Source organism: Raphanus sativus, chromosome 1, assembly GCF_000801105.2.
Source record: "Raphanus sativus cultivar WK10039 chromosome 1, ASM80110v3, whole genome shotgun sequence".
NCBI lineage: Eukaryota > Viridiplantae > Streptophyta > Magnoliopsida > Brassicales > Brassicaceae > Raphanus > Raphanus sativus.
In genome coordinates, this window is record NC_079511.1 from 22,329,629 (window position 1) to 22,346,282 (window position 16,654).

The 16,654-nt window shown below is 37.5% G+C and overlaps 1 protein-coding gene across 2 annotated transcripts; it reads left to right on the top strand.

The window, feature by feature from the left end:
- Nucleotides 1-924: 924 nt before the first annotated feature.
- LOC108805592 (phosphatidylinositol 4-kinase alpha 1) lies at nucleotides 925-13,121 on the top strand. Of its 2 annotated transcripts, XR_001942419.2 has the most exons (27): nucleotides 925-2,099; nucleotides 2,297-2,638; nucleotides 2,816-2,962; nucleotides 3,086-3,253; nucleotides 3,370-3,528; nucleotides 3,599-3,726; nucleotides 4,129-4,432; nucleotides 4,579-4,747; nucleotides 4,850-5,067; nucleotides 5,264-5,422; nucleotides 6,092-6,274; nucleotides 6,825-7,352; nucleotides 7,425-7,784; nucleotides 8,083-8,297; nucleotides 8,729-8,909; nucleotides 8,994-9,130; nucleotides 9,226-9,379; nucleotides 9,726-9,992; nucleotides 10,436-10,513; nucleotides 10,605-10,649; nucleotides 11,137-11,309; nucleotides 11,382-11,577; nucleotides 11,789-11,929; nucleotides 12,039-12,247; nucleotides 12,358-12,519; nucleotides 12,604-12,922; nucleotides 13,023-13,121. XR_001942419.2 is itself a non-coding variant. In XM_018577517.2 (26 exons), the coding sequence occupies exons 1-26, from the start codon at nucleotides 1,134-1,136 to the stop codon at nucleotides 12,860-12,862; spliced, it is 6,048 nt and encodes a 2,015-aa protein (XP_018433019.2). In that variant the 5' UTR covers nucleotides 925-1,133; the 3' UTR covers nucleotides 12,863-13,121. The 2 variants fall into 2 exon arrangements, 1 of the variants encoding a protein (XP_018433019.2); XM_018577517.2 differs by having other exon boundaries at nucleotides 12,604-13,121.
- The last annotated feature ends 3,533 nt before the right edge of the window (nucleotides 13,122-16,654 follow it).

Below are 16,654 nucleotides of genomic sequence, written 5' to 3' on the forward strand. Positions count from 1 at the left end.
ATTAAAATCAATGTAAGTCTTTAGAACTAACCTAATTTAATTTTATGTGTCCAGGTTTTTTTTTTTTTGACAACAAAAAGCTATTCAATTACTCAAACTTGAGGTGGTCTGGGTAACCAGACCGGAATAGAACAACCAAAGTAGCATAATGATCTATGGAAAGTACGAGCATTCCTAACTAATGAATCAGCTATCACATTTTTTGTTCTTGGTACATAGCAAATCTTGAAGTCTGAATATCACATCTTGATCGTTTGAATCATTTCCAATTCAGTAATAACTGTGTTAATGTATAAACATCTACTTATGATCCTCCAGAATTATTTAATACATATATAATTGAAACTTGGTCTTATTTGGAAGCAAAAACATACCCGTACGAAATACTGGGATCAATACTAGTCATGTATATAAAGTATACCAAATTTAAAATATTAGTGATGGAATCCAAGTATCTAAAATATTAGTGTTGGAATCCGTCCTGCAAAGAACCCTATTAAACTAAATCCGAAAACTTAAAAACTCATATGAACCCCAACGGCTCCAAACGCCCATATGCCTATCAAGTATCATTAATCAAATGAGGGTATATATTAATTTTTTTTTGTCAACGGGTATATATTAATTTTAATCGCCAAAAAGTGGTCGTCTCACTGACCTTTTCCGAGCCCAAATTTACTCATCCCGTAATACAAGCTTTAATTTATAAAGCCGGCCATGAATCTATAGCAGCAATGTTCATAGATAAATCGGATCTTTTGACAAAAAAAAAAAAAAAACCGGATCTTAATCTAATTAATATCGATTCATGTTTTCCTCTACGTGGTGTCCGGTATGGTTTACACCCATTCTACCGAGTTGTTTCAACGAACAGTTTTTGGCATTTTACTTATTCACCCCTCTCCGAAATCTTCCACAACGGACAAATCATGAATTACCCCGAGAGCGAGAGAGACAAAACGAATGATGACTCAGTCGACATCCCAATGAACCTTCAAACCCCTTCCTCCTCATACACAGAGGCACGGATCGAGAACAATTGATTCCTACACTCACATTTACAAATCTCCGTCGTTCGTGGATCGATCGTACGATCTGATCCCAGAAATCTCCGAATTTCGTTGTTACTTGAGATGGAGGCATTGACGGAGCTTTGCGACATTATAGCGGATAATCCGAAGCAATTCTCGGAGAAACTAGCTTGGATATGCGGCCGTTGTCCCCAAACCGAATGGCTCCTCGCCGAATCTCCTAGGGTTTCTCGTAGCCATCTCAACGCCGTACTAGCCGTCGCTCGGATCATCTCCAAGAACCCCGAATCGACCGACAACCGCGCCAAATCCGCCGTGAACGATTTCCTCAGCGCTGTCCCCGCGTCGTTCCGCCGCTCCTTCTGGCCCCACTCGTTCCCTCCGCAGTCCATCCCTGCGTTCTACTGCGATTTCTTGAGCTATCTTTCGTGCGCGGCGGATCTATCGCCGGAGTTCGCCACCGAGGTTGCTAGGTTTACAGGCGAGGTCGTGGTAGCCGCCGCGAGGTGCGGCTGCGATGGGGATGGTGATGGTGATCCGTCGATTTCCAAGGCTTTCTTGGTGGCGCTCTCTCGGTATTTCCCGTCGGTTCTGCAGTCTGATGGGGATAAGTTGATAACAATGCTGCTTGATCAGTTTGTTGTGAGCCGTGCGCCTCACTCGCCCAAGGAACAGCAGAACTCGGCCAACTCTGAGACTTCTTCAGCGCAGAGCTCTCCCGTTAGCAACAACCCTTATCCCTCTGGGAAAACTGAGGAGTCGAGTCCTGGCGATGGATCCACCGTGAGTTCTTCGTCTGTTGTGGTGAATGGGGGTAATATCGTGTGGAAGAGTGGTGTTGATCAGCTGAGTTTCGGATTTAGTGAAGGTAGTGGAGGCTCTAACCCTGTGTTTAGACAACAAGTGGCTTCTTTTGAGGATGAATCTATTGAGAGCTTGGAGAAGCAAGAGATTGCCTTTAGGTTGATCACTCATATTTTGGAGAAAGTCAAAGTTGATTCGAAACTTCAGGAGCAAGTGCGGTTTATAGCCAAGAGGCAGCTACAGTCCATGTCTGCATTTCTTAAGGTACGGTGGTATACTTAGGCCCCTTTATTAGGTATGCTAGAGACGAGATATCTCGGTGAAGCAGTCGCTTGCTAATAATCCCTTTAAATGTAAAGTTTTCGTGAGGGTTAGTACTACAGTGCTTACTTTGCGGATCATGAGTGGAGTATGGATTTTTTAGAAGAGATGATGACTCTGTTCTGCCTTTCGTTTTGCAGTCAAGGAAGCGAGACTGGAACGAACAAGGTCCAGTTCTGAAAACTAGAGTCAATGCGAAACTGTCTGTTTATCAGGCTGTAGCTAAAATGAAAATCAAGAGCCTGGTGTCTCTGGAAACAGATGGAAAAACTTCTAAAAGGTTGGTTCTGGAGACTCTTGCATTGCTATTAGATGCTGCCGATGCCTGCTTGACATCTGTGTGGCGGAAAATGAAGGCCTGTGAAGAGCTGTTTGGTTCTCTGCTTTCTGGGATTGCAAAGATTGCAGTGGAAAGAGGAGGCCAGCCACTTCGTGTTTTACTCATCCGACTTAAACCATTGGTACTGGCAGTCTGTGCTCAGGTAAATTTTTGTTTTCACTCAGACGAGCAACATATTCTACTCTATCGCTGGAGCTCTATAGAAGTACAATCGGACACATCATGTCACAAGTTTTGACGGATATTAATATATTATAGTTCGTTTCCATTAAATTACTGAACGAATTTTCTATGTATTTCTAATTGTTTGTTGGAACAGCCTGATCAAGGGGCTTTGCTTGAGAGCGTATTTAAGACTAGTTGTGAGATTATTGAATCTGGCTGGGCCAAGGACCGAGCCCCAGTGGACACCTTCGTTATGGGGTTAGCGTCAAGTATTCGTGAAAGAAATGATTATGAAGAACAGGTAACTTTTCAACCTTTCTCTTAACGTGGAGAAAATCATTTTACTTTGCCAGCTGTTAATCCGTCTTCCTTAGGTTTCATTTTTATTTCACCTTTCCACTAAGGCTCATCATATGGTGTCCAGGCTGATAGAGAAAAGCAAGTGCCTGCTGTACAGCTAAATGTGATACGGCTGCTTGCTGATCTCAATGTTGCTGTGAAGAAGCCCGAAGTAGCAGACATGATATTGCCACTTTTTATTGAAAGCTTGGAGGAGGGTGATGCTTCGGCTCCTAGCTTCTTGCGACTCCAAGTATGGTTCCATTTTCTAGCATGATATCCTGTATATGTTACTTTATCGAACTTTGGCAGTGATACCTTCATCCTTGTTGACTTATTTATTTATGCATCTATGCCAATTTTGTGCAGCTTCTTGATGCTGTTTCTCGCATAGCAACGTTAGGGTTTGAGAAGTCTTACCGTGAGACGGTAGTTCTGATGACCAGAAGTTACTTGAGCAAACTGTCGAGTGTAGGATCTGTAGAAAGCAAAACATCAGCAGCAGAAGCTACAACTGAGCGTATAGAGGTATTTTAAGATGTTTGTTTTTGATCTTTTAACTGTTATACTGATCCTTACAGATCCAATTGTGCTGTAGACTCTTCCTGCAGGTTTTCTTACAATTGCCAATGGTCTTGCGGATACAAAATTGCGTTCGGACTATCGCCATCGTTTGCTTTCCTTATGTTCAGATGTAGGCCTGGCTGCCGAGTCTAAAACTGGCGGGTAATTATATCATCTTAGCTTTGTATAAACATTAGAGTTTTTTCACTGTTTATGGTTTAGTTTATCTTTTAACGGCCTAGTCATATAGTAATTAAAAGCTTGAACTACTGTTCGCTGTTTAATAAAGTATATATACAGAAGAAAGTCCGCAAAACTACGAGAAATCTGCTGTTAACAGCTTTTGCCGGCTACTATGTTCCCAGCAAGGTTTATGTATTGCAATGAAGGATGATCAATGTTGTAATCATGCTGTTAATATTATAGATAAAATAAACATTTTCCTCTCTACGATTGTCCTAAAAGCTTAGAATAATCGGAAAATCTCTAGCGGATGTTTCTCCAAAGTTTATTTCTCTCTTCATAATGACCTGAATATTTATTACGCGCTTCCTTTTCTTCCAGGAGTGGTGTGGATTTTTTAGGGCCTCTTCTTCCTGCAGTGGCGGAAATATGTTCGGATTTTGATCCTACTTTGGATGTGGAACCCTCACTTTTGAAGTTGTTCCGCAATCTTTGGTTCTATATAGCCCTTTTTGGCTTAGCACCTCCTATTATGAAAGCTCCAACACCAGCTGGGAAGTCAACCTCTAATTCAGTGAACAGTGGGAGCATGAATGCTGCTTTGCAAGCTGTGGGAGGGCCTTACATGTGGAATACAGAGTGGGTTCTTGCTGTTCAGCGGATTTCTCAAGGCACTCCCCCTCTTGTAAGTCAGTCTAGAAGGTCATCTTCAGAGACTAATTTATAGTTCACCATTTTATAAGCCTTCTGATTACTGATTCTTACATCTCCCAATAGATACGTACTTGTTCTGTAGATTAACTGAAGCTAATTGAGCATTGCTCTTTGTAGGTTGTCAGTTCCGTTAAATGGCTTGAAGACGAATTGGAACTCAACGCGCTTCATAATCCTGGTAGTCGTCGAGGAAATGGAAATGAGAAAGTAGCTTCAACACAGAGACTTGCTCTTTCAACTGCCTTAGGTGGCCGAGTTGACGTTGCATCAATGAACACCATTTCAGGTAAAACAAGGAGTTGTTGTTTAATATCTGCTTGAAGGAGTTTGGTTTGGCTATCTTAGATGCTTAGAACTTATTTTTACTTTATTATTTTAATCCTATTAGGAGTGAAAGCTACCTATTTGCTTGCTGTCGCTTTTTTGGAAATCATACGCTTTATTAGCAACGGGGGTATCCTTAACGGAGACTCAAGTGTATCTGCTTCTAGAAGTGCCTTCAGCTGTGTCTTCGAATATCTTAAAACTCCAAATCTTACTCCTGCTGTTTCCCAGTGTTTGACGGCAATTGTGCATAGATCCTTTGAAACAGCAGTCACATGGCTGGTATGTAAATACTTGGTCGTATTATTGTAGCTCATATTTAATGCTACTCTAGCTCGTTCATTCCTTCTGTCCTTTTATATATGCACTTTGATCATTTTGTCATTAACACCAGTTCTGCTTTTCTGTGTTTGCTGCATCCTCACTTATACATTCTAGCAGTATATGAATTTTACATAAAAATTCTATCTGCTTTCAGGAAGATCGAATATCACTTACTGGAAAAGATGCTCGTAATAGAGAATTGACAACGTATGCACATGCTTGTTTCCTCATAAAGAGTATGTCACAGAGAGAGGAACACGTTCGAAATATCTCTGTGAACCTTTTGACTCAGTTACGGGACAAGTTTCCTCAGGTAATTGGGTATACGTTCTCTTGTTCAAAAGCTTATTTGTAGGTTCACCATGTTTGTAAGAGAAAAACGAGCCGTTATATTGCATATATATGATGAATATACTATACTGGTAGATGTATGGAGAGGTAGAGTTATATTTATCCATGATAGTACTTTCAAGGCGAGTATTCACAGAAGAAATTTCAGGAATAAGGCCCAAAACCTAAGTAATATTATCAAATTAATAATTATAGGTTACGTTTAGCGTTTCATTGAACAATTGCAGATTGAAGTGTTTTTTTCCTACTGGCTTGCAATAATATCATGTGTTACCCATTGCAGATTTTTTTCCTTTCTTTTGCTGAATCTAGTTTTTCTCTTTCTATTTATCTCTACAAATACCAATTTTCTCATATATAGTTCCATTAGACACCAGTGGTGTAGTCTGTTTGTCTTACAAGGACTTCCAAATAAGTTGTGTTTGCTGTTTCACGTTTAGCATGGACATTTTTTTCATGGTTTACTTTTTGTTCTGCATATTTCCTCTCCGTTGTACATCTAATAATCTATTCTTTTCCTTCTGTTAACTGGTGTCTGTCTTGTTTCGGTACTTGCCTTTTGCCTTCTTCAACTGTTCTTTTTGAAGTTATCCCTCTGCTTTATTTATCGTCTGACAATGAGAAAATGCAGGTCCTCTGGCATTCTTCGTGTCTGGATAGTTTGCTGTTTTCTGTTCATGACAGTACATCTTCAACAGTTGTCAATGATCCTGCTTGGACTGCTGCTGTTCGATCTTTATACCAGAAAGTTGTTCGAGAATGGATCATAATATCGCTTTCATATGCTCCATGTACCAGTCAGGGTTTGCTTCAGGTTTCCTTTTGTTTACCAATTCATATTATCTTCTATTTTCACATTCAAGTTTCCTTACTACTATTACGCCAGTTCAATCTGTTAGTGTGACATTTTTAAACAGAGACTTACTGTGGAGATATAATTCCTGTCTCTGTTATGTTTTCCTTCCTTCTACTATGCTTAACGAACTTGTTTTTAGTTTTAGACTTCTCTATTTCTTATAATGATTCAAGAAGGTAGGATTCATTCAGTTGTTATCTCCCTTAACAACCTTAATTGCTGTTTCATTGTTTATGGTGTTGGTTGCGTGGTCCTTTTAAGATGTACATTTTTTTTTTTTTTACTTTAGTGTCTGAGATTGTCATGAGTCTGTTTTTTTTTTGGTGCACAAACTATGAATTGCTTTAGACATAGGGGCTTAAGTTGTTGTTTCCATGAATTTTTTTTTGTATATAGTCTCAAGGCTATGCTCATTCCTTGTATTCTGCTTAAGTTAAATTGTTCTTGCTGTTTCTCTTAGTTAAAATAGAGTTTCACGGTCCTCTCTTGTTTTTAATATCAACCACAGGATAAGCTGTGTAAGGCAAACACATGGCAGAGAGCACAAACTACAACGGATGTGGTTTCTCTTCTATCTGAGATAAAGATTGGAACTGGGAAAAATGAAATTTGGTCAGGGATAAGAACTGCAAATATTCCAGCGGTTATGGCTGCAGCAGCTGCAGCATCAGGGGCAAACTTAAAAGTTTCTGAATCCTTTAACTTGGAGGTACTTGGTACTGGTGTAGTCAGTGCAACAGTAAAATGCAACCATGCTGGGGAAATTGCTGGCATGCGAAGGTTGTACAATAGTATTGGTGGCTTTCAATCTGGCTCAGCGCCTAGTGGTTTTGGTGGTGGCCTTCAAAGATTAATATCTGGGGCATTTTCCCAGGCACCACAACCAGAGGATGACTCATTTAATGAGATGTTAATCGCGCGGTTTGTGCGTCTCCTTCAGCAATTTGTTAATACTGCTGAAAAAGGTGGAGAGGTGGATAAGACACAATTCCGAGAAACTTGTTCTCAAGCAACTGCACTACTTCTGTCAAACCTGGTAAGGTTTTCTAACCAAGAACAGATGGGTGGACGAGCACCTGTATTCTAATTTCTCTTCTTGTTGCATCAGGGGGCTGAGTCAAAAACGAATGTGGAAGGCTTTTCTCAGTTACTGCGTCTCCTTTGTTGGTGTCCTGCATATATATCTACTCCAGATGCTATGGAAACTGGAATTTTTATTTGGACATGGTTGGTTTCTGCTGCTCCTCAACTTGTTTCTCTAGTCCTTGCCGAGCTTGTTGATGCATGGATATGGACAATTGATACAAAGCGAGGACTCTTTGCGTCTGATGTGCGATATTCAGGCCCAGCTGCAAAATTAAGACCTCATCTTGCCCCTGGGGAACCAGAAGGATCACCTGAAAGTGATCCAGTTGACCAAATAGTTGCTCACAGACTGTGGCTTGGATTTTTAATTGATCGTTTTGAGGTTAGGATCTCTCTACTTTTTCTTATATAGACGGAACTCATGTAGGGATCACCTCAATTATTCATGTAGGTGGATCACCTCAATTCTTCTTAGTCGTCGGTTAAGAAGATCTAGAGTATTGTTAGTGGTGATAATTTTATAATACTAGTTGAATCAAATATCACTTTTCTGTGAACGACCGTAGGCGACAAAGTTGTGGTCTTGGAGTAATTTTGTTTCACTTAGGCATTTGCTTACTAATCATCAAGGAAGCATATAATTATTTAAGTGAGTTTCTTATTCCAAAATGCTTCTTTAGGTTGTTAGACATAATAGCACGGAGCAACTCTTGCTGCTAGGTCGAATGTTACAACGGAGTACAGACCTTGACTGGTGCTTTACTCGCCACCCTGCAGCTGCTGGTACCTTTTTTTCTTTGATGCTCCTTGGACTGAAGTTCTGCTCATGCCAAACACAAGGCAATATGCAGAAATTTAGATCTGGACTCCAGCTATTGGAAGATCGAATTTACAGGTCATTTTTTTCTATATATGGTGGACCATTGTTTTTTTTGTTGCACCATACATTTTGTTATTCTTTCTTTTCGTAGATCTACTATCCTGCGTCTTTGATCTGGCGGCACACATTTGATTTACTTTCTTTGCTTGACTATATATTAACGTTCATAGGCTCTCTTACTGTTTTGTCCGCCTTAGGATTTAACTTGAATTGCCTTTGCACACTGCATTGAACTTTATGGGCTAGTGTCTGCTATTTTAATAGCTATATCATAGACTGAGAGGAAACTGAAAGTAGCTATGTTTTAGGCTTTATTTTAATCAGCCATTTAACATTGCATGTCCAGGTGTTTTCAAATGGTTTAATGCTTAGGCCAATTTCTCTGTTATACCTTTGTTCTATTTCTATACGTCAATAAGAAATTTTGTCTTTTCTACTTGTTCCAGGACTTCCTTAGGCTGGTTTGCTCATCAACCAGAGTGGTATGATGTGAATATTCCGAATTTTTGTCAAAGCGAGGCTCTTTCTGTTTCAGTTTTTGTTCACTTTTTATCAAACGAGCTATCAGATTTAAGTCAATCTGATCCCAAAGGGAAACCTCGTGAAATTGGGAACTTGATTGATGTGGTACAGTAACCATCTGCAAACTTTTTTACTTTCTCGGAGTAGCATAGTTTTGACTGAAAAACATGATATTAACTTTTGCTGCAGACCGATCAGTATCATCCCGTCTGGGGTGAGATGGACAACTACACTGTGGGAAAAGAAAAAAGGAAGCAGTTGCTCCTAATGCTCTGCCAGCATGAAGCTGACAGGCTTGACGTATGGGCCCAACCTATTAGTTCAAAGTAAAACTTGGTTTCCTTTTATGACGCCTTCACTTCTCATTAGTTCTCTTTGACGTAAATGATATTCATTCTTCCAATTGGCAACCTATGTACAGGGACAGTCCATATTCGCGGCTGAAAATAAGCTCCGATAAATGGACCGAGCATGCTAAAACCGCCTTCTCAGTGGACCCTCGCATTGCTTTATCTCTCGCTTCAAGATTTCCGGCAAATGCTGCTGTGAAATCCGAAGTCACTCAGCTTGTTCAGGTATGAATTACAGATGCTACTCCTCAAAGACTGTAGAACGACAGACCTTTTATGATTTTTATAGTTTAAGAGGGGTATACTGTACCTTTCGTTTTAAGTTTACTAAGAGCTTGCACCATCGCATAAAATCAGCGAGGGTGGTGCAACTGGGAAAAAGTTTGGCCATGATACTTCTAACTGAATAATTTATCGAAGGGACTGAAATTTCTGTTAAGAATCAGATTGCTAGGGTTGTACATGCTCTAAACCTCTTGGTATACTAAACACAATTTTGATATCATGGCTATTTTTTTTTAATTGATCGTCTGATGTTTATGAGCTTTCTCACTGAGACTCTTTTATTCAGACACATATTGTAGATCTTCGTACAATTCCCCAGGCATTGCCGTACTTTGTTACACCCAAAAATGTTGAAGAGGACTCAGCGCTGTTGCAGCAGTTACCACACTGGGCTGCTTGTTCAATCACACAGGCTCTTGAGTTCCTCACTCCTGCTTATAAAGGTCATCCACGTGTCATGGCATATGTACTAAGAGTTTTGGAGTCCTATCCTCCTGACCGAGTTACTTTCTTCATGCCCCAGTTGGTGCAGTCTCTACGCTATGATGAAGGGGTACGTCTTATCTTAATATACGTAGAGTCTCTATAAGCAGTTTGGGGTCTACGATATTTCAATTATATCATTCGTCAATGGTCATGTGCTAGTTAACCTGAAGTTTTATCATATTGCTTTTCCAGTGCTGTCGTTGAAGTGTTTCATATGTGTTTTATATCTCAAAAAATAGAAATTCTGCATGTTATCCATTTATGATGTGAAAAAGAAAACCCAGGAACTTTTGTTGTGTTGGTCTTTTATCTAAAACTATTATTTTAAAAAGTAGAATTGGATTATCAACCTCACATTTTCAAAACCATGTCCATTCTTTTGTAATTAGGCCTCTGATTGCTACGGTTTTTCTTGTCACAGTATCCTCAAACTCTACAGAAATTATACTTCTTTCCTTTTTTTTCCTGGATTTTAAGATGTTTAACATTTTGATTTGTTTTTGAATGCAGAGGTTGGTGGAAGGGTATCTTCTTAGAGCTACCCAACGAAGCGACATATTTGCCCATATTCTCATTTGGCATTTGCAGGTAAATTTAACTTAGTGGACTTTGCGAGATCTTTGTTTTGCTTGTAACCTTTGTGGAAATTTGTTAATTTCAATATCTCCTGTAATGCCAGGGTGAGTCTGTTCAGGAAACACCAAAGGAGGGAGCTATCGATAAGGTTTGCCCATTATTATAATTTTCTGCTTATATTTCGTGGGTCTTAGTTTTTGTGGAGTCAGCTTCTTATTCCTGTTTGGCTAGTATGTTATATATGTTACTGCTGATATGTAGCTGAACGATCTTTCACAATATTAAATAGCTAATTGTGAGTATCCCGAGTTGCAGTATACGGTCTCTTGCAAAAAAATATCTTAAAAGTTTTCTGGTTAGGTTACTTTTCACATGTTATGCAATGCTTGAAAGCATCCTTGATTCGACATGTTGATCGCTGGTTGTAAGCACATAGTTCCAAGACCAAAAATGGTTTCATGAGTGCCTATAGTTCTGTATTAGCATGAATTTGTAAAGTATCTTCTGGACAAATAATTTAGCGAGACAAAGATTAGGTTGTTTAGACAGAGATGGCGGTAGAACTTTGTTCTATAGCTGTGGACTGGTCGGCTGTAAAAAATCCGAGCTCACCTGTTGTTTCTGTAATATTTCAGAATGCATCATTCCAAGAAATTTTGCCACAAGTTCGGCAGCATATCATAGATGGTTTCAGTCCCAGTGCCTTGGACATGTTCACTAGAGAGTTTGACTTCTTTGACAAAGTTACGTCGATTTCCGGGGTTCTATTTCCCCTTCCAAAAGAAGAGCGCAGAGCCGGAATCAGGAGGTATGCTTTTCTCTTTCATGGTATGGGTTGGTATGTTAGATGCAAGATTAATCTAACACTTATTTATGGCAGGGAGTTAGAGAAAATTGAAATGCAGGGAGATGACCTCTATTTGCCAACTGCTCCTAGTAAGCTTGTTAGGGGTATCCGTGTAGACAGTGGGATACCCTTACAATCAGCCGCCAAAGTCCCTATTATGATAACTTTCAACGTTGTTGACCGTGATGGTGACCATAACGATGTGAAACCACAGGCTTGCATTTTCAAGGTAAAGCCTTCGTATGATTTTCATACAGTTTTCTTAGGCTTGTAGGTCGACATGAAAGCTATTCTACTGTGATGTGTTTCCTGATTCTTAGAGCAGTTGCCCATACAAAATAAATCAATTTGCTTGTCATGCGCTTCCACTTGCTAAAATGATGGAAACCCAGCATAGCCAGTTTGTATTTACTGTCAGTCTGAGTCGCTCTTGTATTCAGGTCGGAGATGATTGCCGACAAGATGTTCTTGCCCTTCAAGTGATATCTCTTCTTAGAGATATATTTCAAGCGGTTGGCCTTAATCTTTATCTTTTCCCATATGGAGTACTCCCGACTGGTGACGAGAGGGGAATCATTGAGGTAAACTCAGTCTAAAATGTGTAAATCTTGAACTTATTTCTCTTGCTGATTAAACTAAATATGGTGGCGTAAGAACTATTCATATCTCTTTTCTTTCCTTATATGACAGGTTGTGCCTAATACACGAAGCAGAAGTCAAATGGGTGAAACAACGGACGGGGGTTTATATGAGATATTTCAACAAGACTATGGACCCGTGGGCTCAGCCACCTTTGAAACAGCAAGAGAGAACTTCCTCATCAGCAGTGCCGGCTATGCTGTGGCTAGTCTTTTACTCCAACCCAAAGACAGACACAACGGAAATCTCCTCTTTGACGAGTATGCTTCCTAACTCTCTCTCTGGACAATAAAAATATTATGTGGGCAGTTTCTTGAAAAATAACACCATGTATCACGCTAATGCAACACCATGTATCACGCTAATGCAGCGTGGGAAGACTTGTCCACATCGACTTTGGTTTCATATTAGAAACTTCACCAGGTGGAAACATGCGGTTCGAGAGTGCTCACTTCAAACTGAGCCACGAAATGACTCAGTTACTAGACCCATCAGGTGTTATGAAAAGCAAAACGTGGCATCAATTTGTGAGGTAAAAAAATCTCAGAAACTTTCTCAAAATCCTCTCTTTTTGTTACCAGAGAGATAATCTTAAGTCTTTTCTGCATAAAAAAAGCTTGTGCGTCAAAGGATACTTGGCTGCTCGCCGGTACATGGACGGAATCATTAGTACGGTGCAAATGATGCTAGACAGTGGATTGCCTTGCTTTAGCAGAGGAGATCCAATTGGTAACCTGAGAAAAAGATTTCACCCTGAGATGAGCGAACGAGAAGCTGCACACTTCATGATCCATGTCTGTACTGATGCGTATAACAAATGGACTACTGCTGGATACGACTTGATTCAGTATCTTCAACAAGGCATCGAGAAGTAAACCACAAACAAAGAAGAGGAATTTGATTATTGTAAACCATAGTTGCATTATCATTTGCAGGTAAAATCATCCGAATTAATATTCATCTAATTTTTATTTCTTTTCGTTAGTATTGTTATTTTAAGTAGTTTTATTTTCTCTCTTCTTTTTGTTCTCTTAGGGTTTTGCTATTCACAAAAACAAAAGGTAGGAGTGTTGTGTAACGAGTTTAAGATAACGTAAGGTGCAAGCTATTAATATATTTGATTCATTTTACGTATATCATTCCTGTTGACATCAGAGCCTATTTGGTTGTTTCACTAACCAGAAGATCTCCAGCATCAGAAAATGATGTTATAAACATGTGGGAAAAAGCTATTATTCTCTAACCCTAGTTGCTACCAACGAGAATCCTCGTCCAGCTCTCCCCCTCTTCTGGCTTCCCCTTACTTTTTTTCTATTCAAAGACATCGAGAAAGTTTCATTTCGATTCCAGCCTCTGCTACGAAGACTAAACAGTACCCGAAGTCAGAGCTCAAACTTTCATTATCCTCAACCACTTAGAAATGACTAATTATTAGTTGCTCACATTCATGGAACCAAGCCCTCAACAACAATGATGTTCTTGGATCGTAATATCACAATCTTGAATACATATGCGGGAAATTCTACATCCCCTATATTAACCTTGAAGACAGCGAAAAGGTGATCAACTCTACATTAATTATGGGGAAATCGACCAAAAAAACACTGAACTTTGCAGGAATTGCCAAAAGAAACCTGAATATATGGGCTGGTCAAACAAAACACAAACTTTTCATTGACTTTAGAATTAATTAACAATGTTTTCGTTGACTTGCCAATTTAGCACGCCGTCAGCAAATTTAACAGAAAAAAATGCCAAGGTACTTTACCACTAGGCTAATGGCTCAAACAATAAAACTATTAACACATTTAATTATATTTGGTACTGATTGAATATAAAAAAAATTATCTAAAAACATAAAAAGATCTTTTAAATTTCTAAAAACTGAAAAATTAATTCCAAAAAAGAAATATTTCATTTTTCGGATTATAAAAAAATTGAAAAAAAAATCGAAAAAATTCCCAAAAGTTAAAATATTTCAAATCGGAAAACATATAATCAGAAACTATAATTTTTTTTTATTATTATTATTATTTATTTTTTTATAGTTTCTTATTATATGTTTTCAGATTTGAAAATTTTTATCACTTTTTTTTTAATTAGTTTTCGAATTATTTTATTTTTTCAAATTTTCTTTTAATAATTTGAAAAATGAAAATTTTTCTTTTTGGCATTTTTATAAAAAAAATAAAAAAAAATTATTTTTTATAGATTCTGATTATTTTCAGATTCAAATTTCTTTATAATTTTTTTTTGTTATTTTTCGATTTTTTTTTTATTTTCAATTTTTTTAATCTTAAATGAAAATGTTCTTTTTTGGAATTTGTTTTTAAAAATGTAAAATTTGGAAGATTTTTGATTTTTAAAAGTAAAAATAAAATTTTATTTTTAATTTCAATTTCAAAATTAATTTTATAAAAAAATTCTTTATTTTTCAAAATTTTGGAATTTTAAAGACCTTTTAAATTTTTAGAGAATTTTTTATATTCAAAATCAATACCAAATAAAATTAAACGTGTTTGTTCATACATTAAATGTGCCACTAGCATAGTGGTAAAATACCTTGCCATTTGATCCAAACAACCTGAGTTCGAACCTTAGAGTCTACCTTTTTTATTTTCAAATCAAATAAAACAAAACGAAACCGTTAACGTTGGGTTAACGCTGTTTTAACTCTCATTTAACGGTGTGCTAATTTGGCCAGTCAATCGTAAGTTTCTTAATAATCTAAATAAGTCAACAAAAGTTCAGGTTTTTATTGGCCAGACAAGTATACAGGTTTTTGTTGGCAATTCCTGCAAAGTTCAGTGTTTTTTTGGCCGATTTCCCATTAATTATGCAAAGCAAAAAACGAAGAGCATTTTCGTGGTGGGTTAACAACAACTGGATCTTCCATCTATTAAAAGAAACATATTTTACCATGATAATCTTTTTTGGTGCAAATGTTAAAATTCATACCATTTTTTGAGTTTTACATTGTTGCAAAGCAACTTATTACAGAAAGCAAGAAAAAGAGAGCATGAACACAGGCAGAGAATTAACAAAAAGGATCAACAAACCAAAAATAAAGCTGAAGCAACGAAAGAGCTTGAGAAGGATCCCGGGGAACGGAAAGAAGCCTATCACGCAATGAACAATCGACAAACTTGTAGAAAGCCAGAGGAGAAAGGGAGACATTCTTGAAAATGGGAGCGTTACGGTCCTGCCAAAGGTAGTAAACAATGACCTGCAGTATGAATCTAAAGAGCACCTTAACTTGAGAGGAATGAATACCTTGGTACTGGGAGCACCAAAGGACCACCACCTGCATGTTTTCCGGAGAAGAAGCAATGAATCGACCGCAGAACCTAGACCAAATTCCAACGGCGAATGGGCATTCGAAGAAGAGATGCTGGTGAGACTCAGAGCCAACATCACAAAGAACACAGGAGTCAGGAACCTGAAGCACCCAAGACAGTAAGCGATCTCTAGTTGGTAATCTCGCCAGCATAGCAAGCCAAGTAATAAAAGAACACCGAGGAATCTCCTCCTTGAACCAGGGAACCAAAGGATAATCAGTCGATCATCCACAAAGTTTTAAATGGCCCATCACCCATGTAAGTATCCATAAATCCAAAAAGATTGCAAGAAACAAAAGAGACGTGTATGTACTTTCTTGAGAAATTTGGATCCATGTCTATAATAGACCATGAAATTAAGCATATAACCATAAGAAAATTTAGGTTTTATGATATTATGTAATAATTGCCATATTACTTTTGACTTGTACACATTTACGTTTGAACAATTTTTTTCCCTTTTACAAATATGTTTTCCCTTCTACTTTTAATTGTTTTTAATTTCTATTAGAACAATTGTTAAACTTTGTATTATACATTAATAAACAGAGATTTTTTCTACATAATATATTTTGAAACTTTCAAAGCAAACATATATTTATAAATTTTATACAATATTCCATAAACGCTATATAAATCTATACTATCTTACACATACGTATTGTGTAGTCAAATTTTATTTTCAAAAAAATTCATTTTTTTATATGTGCTTCATTCTATTTAGAAATATAGAATATAAACGTAGTATACAATTTTCTCTTGGGTTTATTGGTGAGATAACCAATTTTGTAGATAAAATTAAGAATATATCACTTGATTTGATATTATTTAATCTCCTAGCATTTTCTTCTATTTCTTTTGGTTTTATCCATTTTCTAAGAACATCTGTCAATTAAATAAAAACAAATAAAAATTATTGTTAAGAGAGTGGTATCGACGATGATGTGACAAAAGTGTTATGATATAAATAGAATAGAACATGGTAAATTGATATAGTTCACATTAATAAAAGCATAAATAGTTTAAATATATTATACTATCTATTCCAAAATTAACAAATAGCATAAACATAACTGCTATGACAGACAATTTAGAAATCTAGTATATAATCATTAATTTTAAAAAAGAAATATACTCTAAACCTAAATATCAACATGTACAAATAGAATAAACAATAAATAGCATAGTATATATTGTTCAATTTTGAAATGTTTACATTTGTAGGGAATGAAGCAATGCTTACCCCAACCTTAACCCAAAACTTCCATAAACTAAACCCAAAACAGTAATCACTAAACCGTAAAAGGAAATATAAACTCTAATCCAAAT

Bases quoted from the DNA above. Each gene is read 5' to 3' on its own strand.
- LOC108805592 (XM_018577517.2), top strand. From the start codon at position 1,134: ATGGAGGCATTGACGGAGCTTTGCGACATTATAGCGGATAATCCGAAG. The intron at 8,298-8,728 runs GTCATTTTTTTC...TACTTGTTCCAG, and splicing joins TTGGAAGATCGAATTTACAG to GACTTCCTTAGGCTGGTTTG. The intron at 8,910-8,993 runs GTACAGTAACCA...CTTTTGCTGCAG, and splicing joins TTGGGAACTTGATTGATGTG to ACCGATCAGTATCATCCCGT.